General features: G+C 46.0%; 1 protein-coding gene across 1 annotated transcript; it reads left to right on the forward strand.

Annotated features, from left to right (window-relative positions):
- Positions 1-815: 815 nt before the first annotated feature.
- LOC134571400 (uncharacterized) lies at positions 816-23,261 on the forward strand. Its single transcript, XM_063429605.1, has 5 exons — positions 816-915; positions 2,515-2,878; positions 11,239-11,365; positions 20,866-20,939; positions 22,828-23,261. The coding sequence occupies exons 1-5, from the start codon at positions 868-870 to the stop codon at positions 23,259-23,261; spliced, it is 1,047 nt and encodes a 348-aa protein (XP_063285675.1). The 5' UTR covers positions 816-867.
- Positions 23,262-24,358: the final 1,097 nt, after the last annotated feature.

Genomic DNA, 24,358 nt, shown 5'->3' on the forward strand with positions numbered 1-24,358 from the left:
CTGCCCTATTTGGAATCTATTAGTTCCTGTTGGCAGTTGGTGGAATGTTCGAGGGATTTGAAAGTTCTTCTCTGCCCTATTTGGAATCGATTAGTTCCTGTTGGCAGTTGGTGGAATGTTCGAGGGATTTGAAAGTTCTTCTCTGCCCTATTTGGAATCTATTAGTTCCTGTTGGCAGTTGGTGGAATGTTCGAGGGATTTGAAAGCTCTTCTCTACCCTATTTGGAATCTATTAGTTCCTGTTGGCAGTTGGTGGAATGTCCGAGGGATTTGAAAGATTTGAATGCTCTTCTCTGCCCTTGATGTAGAGTGAGTGAACCACACTCCAACCTTTCCACAGTTACTCCAGCCACTCCAACCACACAACAGTTACTCCGCCCACTCCACCCTGTTATTCTGCCCACTCCAGTTGTAGACTACTGGTGGAGGCAAGAACACTTCACACAATTTCCCCAGAAACTGTAGATATAATTTTAAATATAAATCACTAAACTAAAAGAAGTAGCAGGCCCGTTCTACTAGAGTGCTCCTGCCTTCCAAAATTGGCCACAAAGAAATCTGGTAGAGAAAAAGAGGGCAAGCGCACTGATTACAAAGTATTCTCGTGCTTCAGATAGATTTGATTAATTAATTTTCTGTCATCGTGTACAGATGTGCATCAAATAAACGTCAAGCACAGCCAGAAATGAAGCATTATCCTTAGACCTTCAGGTCTTTATGTTTGAGCAGTGTGACAGTGAGCTGGTTCCTTTAATACAGCCAGAAGTTTGTTCAGGATACGCCCCATTCATCGCATAACCCTTTTTTAGTTTCAGTTCTCTGCCTCCAGGAAGTCTCTCGGCTGTAGAGAATCTAAACGTTAGCAGAATGTTGGAGCATTTCATTCTCTGGCTTATTATATGTTTTATAATTTACCTTTTTTTTTTTTTTTTTTTTTAAATTTTTTATTTTTGCAGTGCATTTTAAGATAACATACAGGCATGTGATGCCCCAACGGCAGTTCACTTGCATGGTTCAGAACATAGGTAACAATGGGGTATATAGGAACAGAGCACAATTGTATAATTTTTAAGTACAAGAGGATAAGTCACGAGTTTGATATTTTTAGCTTAAGTACGTATTTTAAAAGTGGATTTACATTGTAATAAAACTTGGTCAGTGTTTATTTTCAATTTTCAGTCGCTTTACTACTATTGTCAGTCGCTTTACTACTGTGATCAGTCGCGTCAGTACTGTGATCAGTCGCTTTACTACCGTTATCAGTCGCTTTACTACCGTTATCAGTCGCTTTACTACAGTTATCAGTCGCTTTACTACAGTTATCAGTCGCTTTAGTACTATTGTCAGTCGCTTAACATAACAATGAATGCATTATACGGTTAGATAGGATGCAGGATGGAATAAAATATAAGAAATATAAGAAAATAGCCACTGGGTTGCACCCCCACAATAAATCGAGCAGAGGGAGAAACTAGGCTAGCAGAATTATTGCTTATGGTGGAGCAGCAAGTTAATGTGTCCCAAGCCCTGAATATCTGGAGTTAACTGCCTTCTCTTCATCTATGGGCTGGCTTGTGCAGCTGGGAGAGGTTACTTGCTCCTCCGTTTTGTTCCCGTTCTCTTCATTTTCACTGCTGCCGGTCTCCGTGTGGTCGGCTCTAAGGTAAGCTGTGCTGATGGTCAGATGGTCTCCTCGATCAGCTCCTTTATGCAGGTAGCGCACATGGCTTGCGTGCGGCGGCCATCTTAAGGAGTGCTTCTCGGTAAGCAGGTCATGGTAATGTGGCCCTCTTCCAGTGTGTGTGGGCTCAGGGCTCCTGTGTTGTGCGGCGATGTGGCTGCCTGTTGCGCTGGTTTCTCATGCCTGGAGCCGTCGGGGCATTGCATTGCGTCTCAGGGTGAGTGTCTCTTGGCATTTTGCTGGGTTGCAGGCCTGCTTCAGTACAAGCCGGGTTACCAACGCCTTGCTCCCAGTGGTTTCTGGTTCTGGGTGCCTCTGCAGGGTATACATTGCTCGGTGTGTGCGTGTGCCAGGCCACAAGGTGCCTGTATGCTGCAGTGGACACTGCTGTCTGTCTCCCGCTCTCTCAATCTCCGCCATCTTGGGTTGGGCCCTGGGCCCGCAGTGCTCGGTGATCGGGCGAAGCTTCCAGGTATGGCTTTGTGGCTAGGACCGGGATCACCCCCCCGGTCCAGAGGGGGGGGGATCGGGACCGGGTCCGCCGGCGTTCCGTGCGGGCTCCGTCGGGCAGGATAGTGGAGTGGCGGCCGTCCACTCCACTCACTGCCAGGTAGGCCCCCGCCTGGTGTAGCAGGGGTCTCTCCTCCGAGGGACTAAAACCCTCGCGGCAAGCCTCTCCTCGGCTCCGGTAGCCCGTGTGGGTCGCAGGCCTCAGGTGGTGAGTTTTTCCATCCCAAATTAGCCGAGGAATGGGTCTTTTGGGCCATGTTGTGCGGGAGCTGAGCTCTCCTGCGGCCGCTCAGCTCGGCGGCCCGGCCCCGCCCCCAATTTACCTTTTTTATAAGGGTAAAAATAAGAATTATCAGCAAATGAATGTATCTCAGATGAATTCTCAGCAACGCAGAGAGTTCATGACTAGTTTCAGTCTCAGTAACTGTAAACGTGGGAATCAGGGCTATAAACGAGTCCTCCTGCAGCTGTTCGGTTTGCTGGGTAACGGCAAGTCCTCCTTCATCAACTCCTGTAAGTTTGTTCTAGACGGGGTTTATAGACAACATGCCGAGGCACGTGCGACAGATGGTGGCTGTACCACGAGGAGAGTGCCTTATAAGCTCACCGATGCCATAACGATGGTCGATAACCGCGGCTGTCCAACGCTCAGCAAATGCGAGTCAGGAGAGATTCTTGCTCAACTCGGTAAGTCACGTACTTTATAGATCGCTAACTTTTTTGTATATATATATATATATATATATATATTATTATTATTAATATTATTATTATTATTTATAAAGCACCAACAAGTTCCGTAGCGCTGTACAATGGGTGGACTAACCAACACATATTTGTAACCAGATGAATTGGACACACAGGAACAGAGGGACTGAGGGCCATATATATATATATATATGGCTGTGTGCATGTTTATCTAATAACATACGTGACTAAAGTGTGAATTCAAGAAGAATTAGAAGTGATTTTCAAATATTTTTTTTTTTTTTTTAATTCTTTATTTTTGAGTGCATTGATATACAAGACAGCTTACTCTGCCACAATAGCGTTCGTTAGCATAAACATATTGCAATATTGGCATTTGAGCAGTGCACATTTTTATATTTGGTTGTAGAAACAAAACATGAGTCGGCGTTGCTTGCTCGTTACATTTAAAGTTACTAGCTTAGACTGCACTAGATCGTCAACTTGGTAAATAATATCATTAATACCGTTTAGAACATAACATGCTAGCGTAAGTAGGCATATTGAGGCATTCTAAATTAACAACAGGCTGATTTAGATATAGTTAGGCATACTGTGTCTGCTGTAGTACGGTTTAGGCTAATACAAGTCGCTTATTTAACATAACATGCTAGGATAACTAAGCGTGTTAAGAGTTAAACGTAAGTTTGATAAGGCATGCTATACTAGCTACAGGCTGAGTCAGCAAGACATAACAGGTTGTAGGATCACTGGCAGTGATTTTTGACAAAAAGAAAAAATGATAACTGGTGAGTCTCTCCACTGGATGTGGCTTTGTAGTAGCTTGTCACGCAAGAGATTAATCAGGCGTATCTTTATCCAAAACCTCTGAGGATAAGAATGTAGCCCCATGGAGCAAAAGCACAGCTTAGCGGAAACGGGCCTTGACAGGGGTTAGGAGGCGGGCTTAGGAGGAAGGAAGATAGGAATGGAGTTATGGGTAAGTGGGCTGTCTATTTAAATAGGCAGCCATTTTATAACAGTCACTTTTAATTCCTACCTGGCTAAGTTTGTCCCGCCCACCCTCCCTGTGGTTTTGTTTTTAAGGGTATCCCGTTTTGTCACAGCGGCGGGATGGGGAGCTGAAGGAGAAGAAATAGGCTCCCCAGGAGGAACCGGATGGAATTGGAAAATGGTGGACATTGGTGGTTGGTAGGTTTCGAGTCCTGTCGGTGGCTCAGAACCTGGTGGGGTAGGGGTATCCGGGTATACCCCTGCCGTGGTTAATTAATGGTTTGGCACTTTAAATTGGTTCATGTGGGAATAATTTGATATGTTATGTATTTGTATATACGTTTTATTTATATTGGGGTCATTGCCTTTTATATTGACAGAAGGATACGGGTGCAAGGGCAGAGTATGGGGGGCAATGACCCATGTTTACATGTTAAATTATTTGGTTATGTTATATTATGATATTATTATAATGGTTATTAGTTGAAATTGTTAATAAAGCTGTGGACAATTTTTCCCATATATCTCTAGTGTCAGTGCATTATTGGGTAAGGTATGTGGGTTGGTTGTCCTGGATTCCGACTGCCCATATGGCGACTATACACCGGTCAAGGAGAGTCCACTCCGCTGGAGATGGCGTTTTAGCGCCCGGTGTGAGGCGACTGTCCATTTGGCTTTGTCGTTTTCCTGGGAATATGCATAACGGCTTTATAGATTTAGGGTATAGATGATGGGCAGGTAGTCCACAGCCAAGTCCTCCCTGCGCCCCCATCGTGGCAAATCCCCCTCTGTTCATGGCGCCGGTCCGCGCCCCCCCGGCCACCGGTCCGCCAGGGGGGGCCACACGCCCCGGCCTCACAGGGCTCACAGAGCTGGGGGCTGTTTCCCCTGGATCCACCACCAAATCCAGGGGTTAAGGCCGGCTCCTCGCCTACCAGTTTGCCGCCCAGAGGGTCCATCCGCGGGATCCTTCAACCCGGGGGGGCCGAGGTGTCTCAGCGCGGTCCCCTGCAGCATGTGCGTCAGCCATCTTGTTTCTGTGCGGGAAGGGGAAATGTGCCGCGTGGGCCTCCCTCTCCAGCCTCCGAAGGTTGGACTCATGGGCCGGGATCACCCCCACCGGCCGGGGGGGGGGAAGCGGGGCCGGGCCGATATCCCTGTCTCACCCGCTGTCGCCTCATTCCGCTGCCTCTGCTTACCGCTCGGGTGTATGGGCCTCGTGTGTCGGCCGTGCTCCGAGTATGCTGCCGGTGCGGCGTATGACACACCGCCGTGTTCCTGGGCTATTCCCCATCTGGTGGCATGTTGTGCCCCGGCTTTTAGTGGGCTCTCGGTCTGCATTTTAAGTTTTTCGGTGGCTCAGAGCCGGAGCTGGCATGAATGGCTGCCGCTTGGCTCGGCGGCCCGGCCCCGCCCGCTCATTTTCAAATTTAAGGTCAAAAAGTCGAATTGGAAAATTCTCTGTCAGCTTTCATTTCGGCTACGTTTGAATTCTCAGTTTAGAATATAAAGCTGTTAGTTATTTCCTTTGTTTTAATTTTTCTCTAGTGACATAAAACATGAATAGTAAGTGAAGACATGAGGGAGAATGGATTTTACAGTTTTAAGACCATTAATAAGGTTTCTCATAAGCTGTTCCCTTGTAAACATTAAGCAAGAATGCAAGAATGAAAATGAAAATAGCAAATCGTTCCTGTGACAATGGTGTATAATTACCAGCCCTACATTACACCTTGTTACGACTCCGAGCTAACAAGTGTTGCAACCAAAGCTCTGCCCCCTTTTATTTTCGTTATACTGCCTCTCTAGGTAGACCTATTCATTTATTTGGACTCTGCTACCACCTGTACGCTGATGACACCCAGCTATATCTCTCCTCCCCGGATCTCTCCCCCGCTGTCCTGCAACGTGTCACTGCTTGCCTTTCTTCCATCTCTGACTGGATGTCCTCCCGCTTCCTGAAACTCAATCTCTCTAAAACTGGGCTCTTTGTCTTTCCTCCTCCTAATGCTGATCCTCCTCTTTCGCTCTCCCTGTAAGTTATTATTATTATTATTAGTTTTATATCACCAACAAATTCCGCAGCGCTTTACAGTGGGTGGACTAACACACATGTAACTGTGACCAGACAAGTTGAACGCACAGGAGGGCCCTGCTCAATGACGGTACACGCATCAGATCATCCTTGCAAGCTCACTGTGTTGTTGTTATCTTTGATCCTGGCCTCACCATTCCACCTCACATTCCACCTTAAACACATTGCCCAAATTATACACAAAATGTAGATTTTTCATGATATAACAATGTGATTACTGACATTCTCTCCCAATGTCACGGACCAAGTAAAATATGTGCCAGGACCCCACACTGCCCCAGGATTGGTTCCATGCTGGTTTACCTGGAAGCAGTGTATGGATTAAAGGACCACTATAGGCACCCAGATCACATCAGCTCAATGAAGTGGTCTGGGTGTCAGGTCCCTCTAGTTTTAACCCTGCAGCTGAAAACATAGCCGTTTCAGAGACTGCTATGTTTCACTGAGGGTTAATCCAGCCTCTAGTGGCTGTCTCATTGACAGCCGCTGGAGGAGCTTCCACGAGTCTCAGTGTGAAAATCACAGTGAGAAGACGCTGACGTCCATAGGAAAGCATTGAGTAATGCTTTCCTATGGACTGATTGAATGCGTGCGTGGCATGCGCATTCAGCGCTGACGTCAAAAGAGCACGGCACTGGAGAAAGGTGAGTGAGGCAAGGTGAGTGAGGCATCCCTTCAGCCCCCTAGAGGGGTCCTGAGGGTGGGGGGGGGGGACCTAAAGACCCTATAGTGCCAGGAAAATTAGTTTGTATTCCTGGCACTATAGTGCTCCTTTAATGGCTTTCAGCTACAAACAGACAAAGCATCCCACCTACATAGGGAGGCAGGGGTGTATCCTGGTTTTGTGCTGCCCTAGGCAGGACAAAACTCAGGCGCCCCCCTCACCCCCACCCCCCCCCCAACCCTTCCCCCGCCTTCTAAATACACACACACTGACAGATACGCATCCATTAGCTAACTGTTAGCTAATGGATGCGTATCTGTCAGTGTGTGTGTGTGAGTGTATGAGTGTGTCTGTTAGTGAGTGTGAGTGTGTCTGTTAGTGAGTGTGTCTGTTAGTGAGTGTGTGAGTGTGTCTGTTAGCTGCTAACAGACACACTCACACACTCACTAACAGACACACTCACACACACTAACAGACACACACAGTCAGACACACACACACTCTAACAGACACACTCTAACAGACAAACAGACACACTCACACTCACTAACAGACACACTCACACACACTAACAGACACACTCACACACACTAACAGACACACACACACACACACACTAACAGACACACTCACACACTAACAGACACACACAGTCAGACACACACACACACTAACAGACACACTCACACACTAACAGACACACACACACACTAACAGACACACTCACTCACATTAACTCGTTTTTTTTTTTTTTAATTTACCCCCCCAGCCTCCTTACCTTTGGGAATGCTGGGGGGGGGTTCTCCCTCTCCCTGGGGTCTAGTGGGGCTGCCGGTCGGGCTGCTGGGCTGGCTGCTGGGCTGGTTGCTGGCGAGGGAGCACTTCCTCTGAGCTATCTGCTCAGCTCCCTCGCGCGCCGCAGAGTGATGCTGGGAGGCGGAGCCGGAATATGACGTCATATTCCGGCTCCCAGCCTCACTCTGCGGCGCGCGAGGGAGCTGAGCAGATAGCTCAGAGGAAGTGCTCCCTCGCCAGCCGCCCGCCCAGCAGCCACCAGCCCAGGGTGTCTGTTAGCCGCAAGGCTAACAAGGCATTTGCCCTGGGCGTTTGGGGGCGGCTTTTTTTGCCGCCCCCTGGAAAATGCCGCCCAAGGCAAATGCCTTGTTTGCCTCGCGGCAAATACACCCCTGTAGGGAGGTGTGGACAACCAATTACCCAGAGGATCTCTCAACCATGGTTAACCCCAACAATGCTGTTTCAACCTTAGTTAACCCCAGCAACACTGTCTCAATGTTTGTTAACCCCTGCAATGCTGTCTCAACCTTAGTTAACCCCGGCCACGCTGTCTCAACCTTGGTTAACCCCTGCAACACTGTCTCAGTGTTGGTTAACCCCTGCCATGCTGTCTTAACCTTGGTTAACCCCTGCAACACTATCTCAGCGCTGGTTAGCCCCTGCCATGCTGTCTTAACCATGGTTAACCCCTGCAACGCTGTTTCAACCTTGGTTAATCCCTGCCACACTGTCTCAACCTCGCTTAACCCCTGCAATGCTGTCTCAACTTTGATTTATCTCCTGCAATTCAACTACAATTTCAATCAAGCCTTTCAGTATGCCAAGTGCTGAAACTCTGGTAAAGACTTTATTTTTCCTTTAAGACTTTTATCTCTTATGAAGGAATTGCTTTATTTACCGTTATTCTTGCATTGGGACTTTTGCATTATATTTGTTTTCAAAATACAACTTTTAATTCAGTGACTGTGTCCGTATAAAATCTCTGTGTACCGAGCCCATTCACCACAAACCCATGACACCTAATTGGTCTCCCCAGAAGCCGTCCTGCCCCCGCTACAATTTATAATGAATGCTGCCACCAGGCTGATCTTTCTCTCCTGTCGTTCCTCTCACACCTCGTCCCTCTGTCGATCCTTACATTGGCTTCCTGTATCCTATAGGAGTCAATTCAAAATACTAACCCTTACCTATAGAGCTCTAACCAACTTTAGCCCCTCTTACATTTCTTCATTAATTCATAGGTATGCCCCCTCTCGGTCTCTCCGCTCTACTGGTGTCCTTCTCCTGTCAGCTGCTCGCATCCTTACTGCAAATACACGCCTGGAAGACTTCTCACGGGCGGCTCCTTTCCTTGGAATAGCCTGCCTACCCCTGTCAGACTCTCCCTAGCCTTCAATACTTTAAGAAGTCCCTCAAAACCCATCTTTTCAGAAAAGTTTATTACCTCCCAGAGTAACTTCTATCTCTCAAACCTTCCTCTGGCTCTCTCCTAAAGGGCCACACTCCACTCTCACCCCTATTTCTGTTACCATCTTTATTTGATGTCTGTATTGGTCAATGCCCTTCCTATTGTGTTTTACACCCCACCCCTCTAGACTGAAAGCTCATTTGAGCAGGGTCCTCATCAGCCTATTGTTACTCTAACAATTTGTAATTATCTCATTCATTGTTAAATTCCCCTTTTATAATATTGTAAAACGCTGCGGAATACAGTGGCGCTATATAAATGCAAATACCAGTAATAACGATGTTATTTAAAATGACTCAGTTTAAAAAGAGTTAAAATGAAAAATGTAGGGGGCGGGGCCTGACTACAGAGTGGAGCAGACGCATGTCGCTGCTGCTTCCGCATCTAAACTCACCTAATGCCAATTCTCGATGAACAGAGGCTGTGATCCGACATCTTGTTGCTCCCAAGCGATAGGGGACATTGAGACCGGCATAATGACACCACGCAAGTGGATCCACCCAGGATTACGGCCTACAAGCATGGCAGCGGTCGGGGAGACGGCCGCTCTCTCACTGCTGATACACACGGCAAGGCAAAGTTGGAACCTCCGTAATCCCCCTATGGACCGGTGGGGGTTATCCCGGTCCCCACCAAAGCGACACACACACGGCTGCACAGACTGCACCTGCCCACTCAGGCCTGGGCTCTGCATACTCTGGGCTCAGCAGTATGGCAGAAGGCCCGTACTCTCTGCAATCTGTACCCACACAACCCACAAGCCTGGATTTGATATTCCAGCAATTTATAGAAAAACTGGACCGACTCTTCGCAAAGCCCCCTATGAAACACAGAGGTACAGCACGGCTGCCTGGGGAAGAGGAGGCGGAGCGGGTCTGCTCCGGGCAATACATACCCATATGCGCCAATGTCGATCACCGACCGCCCACCCGGGCAGAGGGTCACCAGTAGGCTAACTCCTCAGTATCGGCCACATCGCCGGAAGCCTGACCGCCATTGCATGGAAAAACTTGGCCTCTAGAGGCAGCCGAGTTTGTGGCGACAAGATGCAGACCCCACACAGAACCTGGGGCCAGAGCGGGGGCATGCCGCCCTCGCACTTCTCCCATATACAACATACTCTCCAAGTACTGACACCCACAATGTTAACACGGCTTCCCACCTGCAGCGGACATGGGCCTACTGGAGATGACGTCTTACCGAGGCATCAACCCTGCCACTATACATGGCCCACCTGTCAAGCCCTCAGAGCTGGCATAGGCTAAACAAAATGGACTGAAACTAAGAATGACTATAACCCTGCAGACCTAACTGTCCAACTAGCTCTTGGAGATGTCATTAGTCTAGGGGTTCACATACTTTTTCCACCCTCACTGTGAATGTTTACATGGTGTGTTCAATAAAAACATGGCAACATTTCATTCTTTGTGTGTTGTTAGTTTAAGCAGACTGTGATTGTCTATTGTTGTGACTTAGATGATGATCAGATCACATTTTATGACCAATTTGTGCAGAAATCCAGATCATTCCAAAGGGTTCACATACTTTTTCTTACAACTGTACTTAACCTGTTTTTATCTGGTTCACATATGCCAGCCTAGGCTGGTGTGGCTCAGCCGCTAGACTTTTGTACAATAGGGAGACTCACATGGACTATATACACTAGCTTGATTAAACAACCAGTACACTACTCCTACGCTAATGCTGCTGCCACGAGAATAGCAGACGCAACGCATCGACAAAGCCACGCTGCAGTTATGTACGTGTCACAAGTTTACTTAACAATATTAGCACTAGGCTACGCTACCTTTGTTAACTTACAACTACTGTGGTATCGCTTTTGTTAAACAACAAAAATTAAAAAATGAGGCATCACTACCTCGGAAATGTGTTGTATTAATGCTACCGGTGTTTTAACCCCATGTTGTAACTATGCATACATTTCCCCTGTTTTTATTCTGTACCCCATCCCATATGCCTTAAATAAAAGAAAGATTTATAAAAAAAAAAAAAAGACAAATGTAGTAAATCCATACCGGAATAGAATGACAGGGTTATTCACTAAACGGAGCATTGTTAGGAATTTAAAATGATTTTCAAATTTAAGGCCAAAATAGCTAAATTGAAAAAAATGCTCTCAGCTTCTGGTTTAATTTTTTTTCATCTAAAATTTGAAATTGGCTTTGAATTCCCAGCCACGTTCACTTTACAGGGTGATTTGGACTGAATACTTTTTGCTGCTTAGACATGGCTGACCTGATTTATTTTAATATGTTTATGGATTCTATAAATGACTCAAACTCCCTCCCACTATACATTCCCAGGTAATTTATTACCCCTGAACGAGGAGGTAGAATGGTGTGAAGATTTTGCAAAGAATATTGACCGACTGATGGACGAAAGTATAAACCCCAATTATACCGATTTTATTTTTCCAATCTACGTGCACAGGTGAGACAAGTTCCTGGTTTATTTGGGGGAAGTATTATACATAAGAAGGGTTGGGCTGGGGAGATGGAGATGGCTTGTAATAATGCCAAACATTGATGCCCCTACCAAAACTAGCGCGGTATATGTGTAGCGGAGCTCCCTGTACCCCGGCTGGGTACCTCTGCTAAGGACCGCTTTCTATCTGGAGCAGGAGAAGGAACTAGCTCTATTTCCTCCCAGGGATTGGACGTGTTGCGGTCACCGGCCCGCCGAGCCTCACGGTCGTGCCCGACCGGCACGACCGCACCGACTACACGAGCTTACCTGCTCGTCGGCGAGCCGGGAACCGCGCACGTAGTTCTTCCGGGCATCACGCCCGAATCCAATATGGCGCCGACCACGTGGTCGCGTCTATGGATAGCCCCGCCCCCGAGAATTATACTAACATGTGCGTGACGTCACGACGTCAACGCACACGCACGTTCTGGGGTCAGAGGTCGCCCTCTGACCAATCATAGCTTAGAGAGGGGTATTTAAACCCCTAATTCACCCCAGTACTTTGCCATGTCGTGGTTTCAGTTTCCTGGTTTCCTGAAAGTGCTATTTTCGTGTTTCTGATTTCCTGGTATCCTGATCCTTGGCGTTTCCCTGGTTATTCTGATCTCTGGTTTCCCTGACTTGGCTTGTTTTATCGGTATTGAGTATTTTCTGGCTTCCTTGACCTCGGCTTTCCCTTTGACCATTCTCTGTCTCTAGCGTATTAGTCCGGCCATTCTAAGGTCCGGTTTACGCTCTATCCTGTTATTTTTCCTTTTCTTACTTATGTATATGTTTACATAGTTTCTGCGTGCTGGACCACATTACTAGTCGTGACAGGACGGCAGTGATTACAGCCCTTTCCCCTCCCAGTAACTAGACAACACATAGCTATGGGAGTACAACTGAACTGAACTTTATTTGGTCACACATAGCTTTTATGCACAGATCCCTACAAGGGGTCTCCAACACAATACAACAGGGGTTTCAATCCCAAGATCCTCTGTACCTGAGAGATAATTGTGTGAGGAAACCTATTTAATTTAATTATCCATCTGGTACAAAAAAATCTGCAATAGTTCCAAAAACCCCACAAGCACATTTTAATATTCCATAAGGGTCAATTGAGCTTGGACCATATGTCTTGATTGCCTCTCAGATAGGAAGTCCTTTGGTATGTTTATGACCATTAGCATTCAAGAACAAAAATAAACCCTTGTGTTTCCATATCATATCCAAAAGATTTCATTCATGAAACTGAATAACAGTTTAACTTTGGTGATTTGTTGAAAACAATAAGTGGGCAAGCGGGTGGGCACATGCGGGCATGGTACTCAGTGACGGCGTTCCGTCACAATATGATACCCTCATTTATTAAATGACAAAAGCAAGACGTGCTTTAGGAGGGGTTGCTGAAAATGGTCAAGATGTTGGAGTGTTCAATTAAGTTTTAGATCAATTCATACCTTACAAATATCCATCCATGATGCCAAGCATGGAGAATGGAAGTGTTATTATTATAATTATTATTATATAATATATAGAGTAGGGCCTATTCATATAGCATTGAGATGTGGTGAGATGACAAGTGACATGGAAAAAAATAAAAATCTACAATGCATCTAAAATATATATTTTCTCCAAACTTGCATCTCATCGAAGCTCACAGTTTAGTCAAAAGTTATTTATTTACATACAAAAACTTAATTTAATTTGCTCAGATTTACCAGGAGAGTTTCTCAGTCCCATACACCTGCCTCCCCCTCTCCCTAATGCCATTTCTCTCAGGGTATCTCCAAGATCTGCACTGCAGACATTAATCTACCTCACATTCAGCTTATTTTACAGCTCGATTCACCAGCTGCCTGACATTGTCCCTAACTACATTTTAACCAACTTCCAAATGAAACATATTTATATGCACCCCACATTTTCACTCCATTAAACATACTCCATTAAGATCTAAAACTCATCCGCTGGGCGAACCGCTCCGCGGCCGACATTATCCTACTCCAGGAGACGCATTATGAACATTCCAGAGCATTCCCCCTCCTCAATAGACACTACAGGGAATGCCACCTAGCAAACTCCCCAACCGAAAAGAAAAACGGTGTAGCCGTCATGGTCCGCAACTCCTGCCCTCTCAAATTTACACGCACAGTGGCAGACCCACAGGGCCGATACATAACCCTGTCGGGACACATAGGACCCCACAGGTACGCAATATCCTCCATCTATGTCCCTACCCTCCCAGACTCCAACTTCTGGGACGCCTTCCAGACCCACCTCCGAGTCTTCCCATCGCACCATATGATCATAGGAGGGGACTACAATGCAACCCTGTCCCCGGACGTAGATAGGAGGCGAGCCCACACCCTAGGTACAAGACCCTCACCAATAACACGCACAGACAAGTTGCTACAAGCATTTGTCACGCGAACGCAACTAGTAGACACGTGGAGAACACTACACCCCACCACTGCAGACTTCACCTTCTTCTCACACCCCCACTCCTCGTACTCATGCATTGACATGTTCCTCATTTCCCCCTCCCTACTCCCCCATATAACACAAGCATCGATAGGATCGATCACATGGTCAGACCACGCAGAGATCCTCCTTCAATTCACCATCCCAAACACCACCAAAGTATGGTCCTGGAGACTCAATCCAACTCACCTCCACACCACAACCATCAAGGAAGCCATCCGACAGGACATCACTACCTACTTTGACCTCAACAAAGACTCAGTAACCTCGGCAGGCACTCTATGGGCGGCCCATAAAGCCGTCATTAGAGGCAAACTAATTGCAGCGGCCACAGCACATAAAAAGAAACAACTAGCGGAACTCGAATTACACCTCACAGCCCTCAGAGCCCTCGGAACTCCTGCACAAAACGAACCCTACCCCTACCCTGACAGCCCAACTGCAAACACATAGACATAACATACAAAAATTCATGGCACAAGACTCTAAAAAAGCACTCCAATGGACGAGGCAAATGTTCTACGAAAAATCAAACAAGGCAGACACATTACTAGCCCACAGACTACACCGGAGACAGAGAGCCAAACACATAACCCGAATAAAAACACCCGACGGACAGCTGCACACGCTACCACATCAAATCGCGAACGCCTTTCAGAAATACTATGCCTCGCTCTACGATCACGCCCCTGAAACATGACAGAACCCCACCACAACGAGAATGAAAATAGAGGCGTTCCTGGAACTCATCCCTATGCCCTCACTAACAGACGAGGGACGTCAAACACTCAACACACCAATCACCACCGAGGAGATTGCACAAGCTATAAAATCCCTGAAACCGAACAAATGTCCGGGCCCCGACGACTACTCCGGCCTCTACTACAAAACTTACCCAACGGAACTCCTTCTGCACCTCCTAACTGTCAGGGTACCTGCCGTCTCTACCTCTGTGGAGGTGAGACACTTGGACGTTCTTCCTCGCAAAAGGGTTGAATCACTCGTTCCTCGCGGTTCCCTCGGTCGTTTACACGCCGGCCGCGAGGGATCCACTTCCTTTTATGACGCGGCGTTCAGTAGCCGACGTCATGACGACAACCCAACCCGATCTGTCAATCAAGCCCCAAGCACGAATGAGGATTCGTCGGGGGCGTGATTACCTGTTTAGATCAGGGTATAAAAGAGGCCTTTCTACGTTTGTTCATTGCCCTGTCGTGGTTCTAGCTTGTCTAGTCACTCAGTGCTCTTGTATGCTGTTAGTTTCTTTGGTTTTGACCCGGCTTGTCTGTTCTACCTCGTTTACCTCTATTACCCTTTGACTCGGCTTGTCTCTCGTTTACCTGCTCTCTCGTTCCCTCGACCTCGGCTTGTCTCTAGACCATTCTTTACTACTCTTACGTTAGTCCGGCCATTCTAAGGTCCGGTATACGTACCCTGTACCTGTTTGTACTCTGCGTGTTGGATCCCTGTCCCGATCCTGACACTAACACTATTCACCTCCATCATGGACGGCGACCCACCCCCCCCAGACATGTTAAGGGCAAACATCTGCCTAATATCGAAACCCGACAAAGACCACCAAGACCCAGGCCACTACAGACCAATCTCACTACTCAACACCGACATCAAAATCCTCACGAAATTACTAGCCAACTGATTACACCCATTCCTCCCAAAACTGATACTCCCGGATCGGGTAGGCTTCATCCCATACCGCCAAGCATGCGACAACACCAGGAGAACGTTCAACCTCATCTGGCTAGCAAACAGCCGCAGACACCCCACACTCTTCCTCTCCCTTGACGCCGAGAAGGCATTCGACCGCATCCTATGGCCCTACCTATTCGCAACCCTCGACAAAATGGGCTTCCCTGTGACTTTCATAGAAATGATCAAAGGACTATATTCCCAACCCACAGCAAATCTTCTTATCCCGAACGCCCAACCTCCCACCTTTACGATCCACAACGGCACACGACAAGGCTGCCCCCTCTCCCCCCTTCTCTTCGCCCTCTCCCTGGAACCCCTCCTACAGACAATCCGACAGAACGTAGCCAAACACGGGGGCGAAGAATACAAAGTAGCAGCCTACGCGGACGACCTACTGCTGATACTGACAGAACCCACAACATCCCTCCCCCCACTACTGGCCCTCCTAGAGGATTACGCAACAGTGTCGGGTTACAAATTAAACCTTAGAAAAACAGAAGCTCTACCAATCCACATCCCAACCGACACACTAGCGACACTCAAATCAGAACACCCGTTCCGATACGAACTGCAATCCATACAGTATCTAGGAACGCGATTACCGGCGGAATTACACTTGACGTATCAACTTAACTACCTCACACTACTAACTAAAGCGACACAAGACCTAGAGACCTGGCAACACCTCTCCATCTCATGGCTGGGCTGCCTGGCATCTATAAAAATGAACCTCCTCCCGCGCTTCCTATATCTCTTTCAGGCCCTGCCTATACCCATATCCAAAGCAGACTTCAAAACATTACAGACCCGTATTGACAAATTCATATGGGCGGGGAAAAAAGCATTGACAAATTCATATGGGCGGGGAAAAAAGCAAGGGTAAAGAGAGCAACACTGTATGTACCACACAAGATGAGGGGCCTAGGCCTCCCCAACTTCTGGGACTACCACCAAGGGGCCCAGCTCGCACAAATTCAGAACCTACACGCCCCTGCGGGGCACAAGATCTGGGTAGACCTGGAACATGATCTACTCGGTCGAGACCTCCCCTCCCTACTTTTATGGCTACCAAAACAAGACAGACCGCAGACCCCCCCTACAACCCCAGCACTAACACACTCCATGCAACTATGGGATCGGACCACTCGCAAACATAACATAATCAACTCCCCATCCCCATTGACTACTACGCAACACCCAATTCGAACCAGGAATGACCCCAAAAGATTTTGCACGATTCGAAGACAACAAACTGGTCAGATTTTACCACTTTTTCAAGGGGCCACAGCTTCTCCCCTTCCTGGAACTTCCGAACAGCACACCATTCACCACGTTCGACCACTTTTGCTTTTTACAAATCAGAAGCTTCTTGTCCCAACCTTCCAACCACCAAGCGGCCACCACACCAACCATGGCCTTTGAAAGGATGTGCATGCACACCCCAATACAAAAGGGGCAGATATCCATCATATATGGAATACTCCACAACTCCACCTCCCACGAGGCCCTTTCGTACACAGCGGCTTGGGAAAGAGACATAGGACAACCGGAAGACCCCTCAGACTGGAAAGACATATGGGACGCCACAGCCTCACTCACAATCTGCGTTACACACAAGGAAAAAGCTTACAAGACCATGTTCCGATGGTACATTACCCCCCTGAGACTGAAACAAATGCGTTTCTCCACCTCAGACCGCTGCTGGAAAGGATGTGGGGAACAAGGCACATACCTCCACCTCTGGTGGGAATGTCCCCAAATCGCCCCACTTTGGAGAGAAACAGCCCATATGATAAACGGAGTACTCCACAGCAACATTCCGCTAGATCCCTGGATATGGCTCCTCTCAAAACCACACGACTCTCTAACACGTGCCCAAAACAAACTCACAGCCCGGGTGGCACTCGCCACACGTAGAACCATAGCCAGACACTGGGGCAGCAACACTACCCCCTCCACGCCCGAAAGTCCACCAGCGAATAGAGGAGGTTGCAGAAATGGACAGACTATCAGCCCTGATCCACGACACGACTAACTCTTTCCACAAGATATGGGACCCTTGGATAATGAGAGCGGCAATAATGCCATAACCTCCTTAACACATAACCCCCGCCACCCAAACACCCCTCCCCCCCCCCAAAAAAAAAGAAAAAGGGAAACGGGAAAAAAAAAGGGAGAAACGAGAAAGGAGAAAACACCCAATCTTCCTCTTCAAATTTTTTTCTCTCTCTCTCTCTCTCTCTCTCTCTCTCTCTCTCTCTCTCTCTCTCTCTCTCTCTTTCTTTCCTTTCCCCCCTCCCTTCTCTCACCCCCACCTCAACTACACCTCCCCCCACACAATCACACAGGCAACACAAGACAACAATCCAACAGTCAACATACCACAGACACCAGCCTGACATACAACATATAACAAACAGACAGACCCACAAACACCCCCTTCCTGCCTAGATATGAAGATATTAACAACCCCAATATGGAGGGGCCCAACCCAAACAGACACTGGCAAGACAGGTGCACGCACCGCGCCCCCACACTTAACACCTAACCCCTCCAACTAAAACCAGAACCCCACGCAAAACACCCACCACGACTAACTTCACACCCCAGAACAACCCCAAACACGCACACGATCGGCCCACAGTACCAAACCCCGATCACCACCCCAGGACAAATAGCCATTAGCGACGGTTAGACGCACTCACCCGACATTACACACGAACGGAAGCACGCACGACAACCCCACCTCACACCCTGTCCTCCACACCCAACAAGAACAATTACGATGCAACACAAAACCGCTAAGACAGATACGATACGTAACCGCAGAAGACCAGACTCAAAACTCCCCGGCAACACCACCAGACAGGGAACCCCTTCGCCCCCCCTCACTCCCCCCACAACCCAGTTTTTTACCCCCCCAACCCTTAGAGCTACAACAGCAACAGACGAAACGAAAAACCAAATACCACGTAAGCTAACGATTGCTAAAGTACCCAAAGACGACAAGACATTACAACGCAATATCTGTAACACACTATATAACCATGATATACAAACTCTGTAACTCTAACCCCACTCCCGAGTTTTTTGCCTGTATCCCCCCCCCCCCCCCCCCCCCCCCGGTGAAAACTTGACACTGCAAAATAAAGAATCTATATATATAATAATAAAAAATAAAAAAAAGCCATGACAGGCAACGCAAACAAACCGCAACGAAGGCGTCTGCGCAAGCCAATTGAATGATACCATCAATATATGTTATGTACGCTACTAACCTAACCTTCCTTTCTGTCACACCACTTGAGCAAAAGCAGATGACTAGGCTTCTGCGTAAGCCAACTTAAATGTCGTACTGAATACCTGTCGATATATAAATAAAGAATTGAAAAAAAAAAAGATCTAAAACTCATTGTAAGGAAACCAAGTCTAGCCAAACCTCTTTCGGTAGTTTCCTCCCGAAATGTCAGAGTCTAGTGTAGAGAGACCTCTGTTCGGTAGTTACAGGAAACGAAATCCATACGAAATACAAACAGCTTCACAAGATAATTCCCTTGGTGAAGCATACGAATTCCAAATAACAGTCAGAGTCCAGGATCAGGATACAAGTAGAACTAGGTTTTATTCACATACATGGCTTTTTATGCAGGTCCCCATGCAAGGGGACATCCCACAGGGAGGAGTAACATTTATCCAATCCTGTACATTAAAAATATAAAACACACCCAACACAAACAGGTAGTTCCCTCCCCGAGTCCTGGAGATAATCAGGTCTGATACAGTAACAACCTAATTATCTCCAGGCTGAAAAATCACTGTTTTCCCCAATTTCTGGAACACCCCTTTATACAGGGGGGTATCCCCACAAATCCTATGTCCCCTGATAGCCCCGATCTGGGTGACCAACATATCCAAATTTCACCCAGATCGGTTCAGGGGTTCGCAAAAACCATGGAAGTCCTTTGTGACCGGTTCATCGTGGGAGGGCTGCCCAAAATAGTTCCAGAGGTTCGTGTGGTTTTGCCGGTCACTTTAGAAAAAGGGGGAAAACGAATAAAAGTACCGAATGGATTCCCCTGGCTCCTAGCAGCGATTGTTCCCCTCATTCGTGTGCACATTTGTACCGAATAGCGCTCTTCTAGCTAATCGGTATTTATAGTTCCAGCGTTTGTATGATTGAGACTGGTGTTTGGGAAGTCGAGTGTCCGATTTTAGTTCCAGACACTCGACGACCAAGTCCCGAAAAAAAGATGGCCGCGGTTTTCTCTGCCACGTGGCGTTCGGCAGTACGAAGTTAAGTGAGCCAGGGGTGGTCTTTGTTCGGCAGTCCCATCTGCCGAATGAAAATAAACAGAAAAAGCAAGAAATATGCAGAAATACCGGATAATAGAGCCATTTCTTCACACTCATCCAAGGATTTTGTATAAATATTTTACAAAGAACAGTACTCGCTGTGTCTCTATATTGCAGTGTCTGTATGCCCCCACTTATGCAGAAAATGTTGGCACTTTATAAAAGGAACACTCATACCAGTCATCATTTGCTTTAACTTGTACCTCATAGAAGATGGGATGGGAGTGGAGGATGTCAGCGGGTAATTCATTTTTAATCCCTTTATACTCCCTCACCACACAAGGGTGAGCGAGCTGGGGGCCATTAAGAAGGTCATGTGAACCTTGTAAACCAGCCCCAGTTCCAGTATTTTCAATCAACATGTTAGTGATAAACGTTACCCCATGAATAGTCTTGATCAGAGTTTCTTAAATTAGTTCTCATCTAGTCCTCCTAAACCTTCAACAATCCAGATGTGTACATGACCAGATTCCGCTTTAGTGGAGACACGGAAGAAACATAGATATGTTGCTTTTGCTGAGAAATGATTTAAGATGAAACTCAAATGTCCTTTTCACCCAACGCCCTGAACATCCCATAAACCAAAGTTAGACTTTCTTCAGACTGAATGGCTGCTGTGAGACGTATTGACGGCACATATCAGAACATGCTAGAGTATTACATTTTCATACACTGCACATATTAAAAAACACAATTCTGACTTTTAACGTAGTAAAATAAAATCAATTCCTGGTTTATAATAAGTAATCCATAATTAAACGAACAATTGCTTTGGTACATTTTCAGCCGTAAGTTCTCCCGGACTTGTTTATACCTGAGAGGACATTATGTATAAACAACTACTGACTTATATAAACAATTTTTTTTTTTTATGTCAAATCCGAATTGAATTTAATATGCAAGGAATCAATGTTTTTGTTTTGTTTTTTCAGTGTAAAGAATATGATTCCCAAACAGGAGATTGAAATGTATAAAGAATTACTGAACACGGCGAGAGTACTGACAGGTAAATATATCTGATGGTGCAGTGTCCATCCAGTCTCGAGGGAGATAGCACAGCTTAGTGGACAAGGGACATGTATGAGTGTGGGTATGGATGATCTGTGATTGGCTGGTATGTGTGTGGGAGTGCTTTGTCTGATATGAATGGGTGGTAAGGAGGTGCTCATGTACAGAACACTGGTGAGACCTCACTTGGAGTATTGTGCGCAGTACTGGAAACCGTATCTCCAGAAGGATATTGATACCTTAGAGAGAGTTCAGAGAAGGGCTACTAAACTGGTTCATGGATTGCAGGATAAAACTTACCAGGAAAGGTTAAAGGATCTTAACATGTATAGCTTGGTGGAAAGACGAGACAGGGGGGAATGATAGAAACATTTAAATACATAAAGGGAATCAACACAGTAAAGGAGGAGACTATATTTAAAAGAAGAAAAACTACCACAACAAGAGGACATAGTCTTAAATTAGAGGGACAAAGGTTTAAAAATAATATCAGAAAGTATTACTTTACTGAGAGGGTAGTGGATGCATGGAATAGCCTTCCAGCTGAAGTGGTAGAGGTTAACACAGTAAAGGAGTTTAAGCATGCGTGGAATAGGCATAAGGCTATCCTAACTATAAGATAAGGCCAGGGACTAATGAAAGTATTTAGAAAATTGGGCAGACTAGATGGGCCGAATGGTTCTTATCTGCCGTCACATTCTATGTTTCTATGTTTCTATGGTAACTAGTTAGCCTACCATCCCTAGTTAGCCTACCTTACCCAGTGCCACTGGGCCCTGGTTTGTTCATCATGTCAGGCTGGGGGCGTGCCCTTGCCAATTAGGTTGGGAGACAATTTAAGACTGATAGCGTGGATAAGGGTTGGGTCTCAACCTCTCCTGTCATTTATGGTGAACTGCGAAGTTACCAATTTGAATGTGCCACACTCAGCTAAAATCCGGCTACTGGTGAGCATTAAAAGGTTAAAAGGGAATAATGGTAGACGAGGGGGGAGGTGAGAGCCTTTTGGGGTTGTGATCATCTGCAATTGGTCAGTTAGGTTGGCAATGACGTTTTTTATTAATATTTAATTAGGTTATATACTGTCTGACACTATGTATTATTTATGTGTTAATTGTATTGATATGTTTGTTATATTTATAAAATGTATGATTAAAGATGGATGTATTATGCAATATTTATAATAAACGTTTAATAAACGCTGTGGCCTGGTTTATCCAACATTAGTGTCTGTATGTATTGGGGGATTTGCAGGTAGGTAATTTTATTGCTTAATTCCATCCAGTGCCCACTATGTTTATACATGACTTATTTTATATTTTGTTACCTTAAAAAATACCGATTTAAGGTTAATTAAATAGAACGACAGAATGGCTGTAAAATGCACAAATAATGCATCGTCTAGATGCTGTGTTAAAAATATGAACTATTAAAGAGCCTCTAAATGTCTGTCTTTTGAAGGAAATCCTGGGGCAATGGAACTTCTCCTGTGATGTTAGTATTAGGAGGTGGCTGAGATATCTCTGCCTCTCCCAAATTTTCCATTTAAAGCACTGGCAGGATTAGAGGCCCGGGGGTGGGGGGCTATGCTTTACGGCTGTGTGGTTTCATTTTTTTGTCAGAGGCTCGGTTGCAGGTTACCGGTTACAGTTTTGCTGTCGAGAGTGAAAGATTAACATGTTGGATCAGTTAAGGGTGGTGTCATTCCAATGGGGTAGTTTTCAATCCAAAGACGTTAAAAGACTAATCATCATTTTATTAACAAACAGAGACAGAAATGTAGATTGAATCAAACTATAAATGTACAAATGTCTTCTTACCAACTTTTCTTTCCGTACTTTGCCCCTTTTTCTATTTATCCATTTACTTCTCGTTTGTCATCTTAGGGATCAGCCCCATTATCGTCCTGACACATAAATCCTACGGTGGTCTGACCGCACTGCGCACAACCTTCCAAGACATGGGATTCGATAAGATCTACGCCATTGAAAATTACACAGAAAACGATCATCAGAGAATTCTAGGAAAACATGAAGAAATTCAGGAACTTCTCTGTCAAGTTCTAAAGAACGTTGATTTCTGTATGGAAAAGGAGAGGAATCGGGAACATGAAAGGGGCGAAAGGATGAAATGTGTTATTAAATACATAAAGGATGCTGACGATGAGAAGAAAAAGAGAGAATATGAAGAGGAAATGGAGAGATTAAGTAATTCACGTCCACATCTGAGTTACAGAAAGTTTCAAGTTGCAGATGGACATGAAGGATCGAATCTTCAGGGAAAAGTAGTGGGAGAAGAATCAACATGCACGATAATGTAAATCCTCATATTAGATCACTGCATCACTAACCACCTGATTGTGTGTTTGTGCATCACTAACCACCTGATTGTGTGTTTGTGCATTACTAACCACCTGATTGTGTGTTTGTGCATTACTAACCACCTGATTGTGTGTTTGTGCATCACTAACCACCTGATTGTGTGTTTGTGCATCACTAACCACCTCATTGTGTGTTTGTGTATTACTAACCACCTCATTGTGTGTTTGTGTATTATGGTGGACTCTCTTTTACTTCTTACGTATTTCATTAACCCCTTAAGGACACATGACATGTGTGACATGTCATGATTCCCTTTTATTCCAGAAGTTTGGTCCTTAAGGGGTTAAACATTATTAGGTTTTTGTTTTTCATGAATTTATTTCTCTGCTTTATTTCCCACTCGCTGCTCAAAATTCACTAATCCCAGTAACGCTACAGCTATAAAAAAAAATAAATACAGTAAAATGATGTTTACAAAACATTATAAAATATAACTGTAACACATTTCCATGATTTGTGTGCCATATAGCAAGCGGCGACTTGAAAGAAGGTATTTTACATCAATATACCCCTATCTGCAGTAAGACAGGTGGGGGCATGTCTGCTAAACAAGTAAACTAACGACTGGGCGACTGGGCCGGCCTTGGTGCTCAGTCTCTGGGGGGGACTATGTCCACCCAGTGAAATAACAGGGTGGACATAGTCCCCCCATGCCCCTACCCGCAAACATCGGGTGGGGACTTCTTCAAATTTTAAGGGGGGAACCTTACATCATCTTCCCTGGTCCCCACCCATGTTGACTGTGGGGGCCTTAATAGTTATAAAATGGAGAAAGTCCTAATGTCCCCTCCCCAAACTCGCATCCATGCCGGTGGGTGGCTGCCCTAATATATGTAAGGAGGGCCAAGTATCCCCTCCCTTGGCACCCACCTAAATTAGTGAGGAGGTGGGCAAAAATCTAAAACCTGTAAAAAACTAAAATTATACTTATTATACCATTAGAAATTAAAAGCTAGTAATCCAACCAATCAGAGTGCACTGACAGCCAAGTCTCGAGACCCCCTTATAAAACATATTAGGGGCCCCATCCACCGCC

Source organism: Pelobates fuscus, chromosome 8, assembly GCF_036172605.1.
Source record: "Pelobates fuscus isolate aPelFus1 chromosome 8, aPelFus1.pri, whole genome shotgun sequence".
Lineage (NCBI taxonomy): Eukaryota > Metazoa > Chordata > Amphibia > Anura > Pelobatidae > Pelobates > Pelobates fuscus.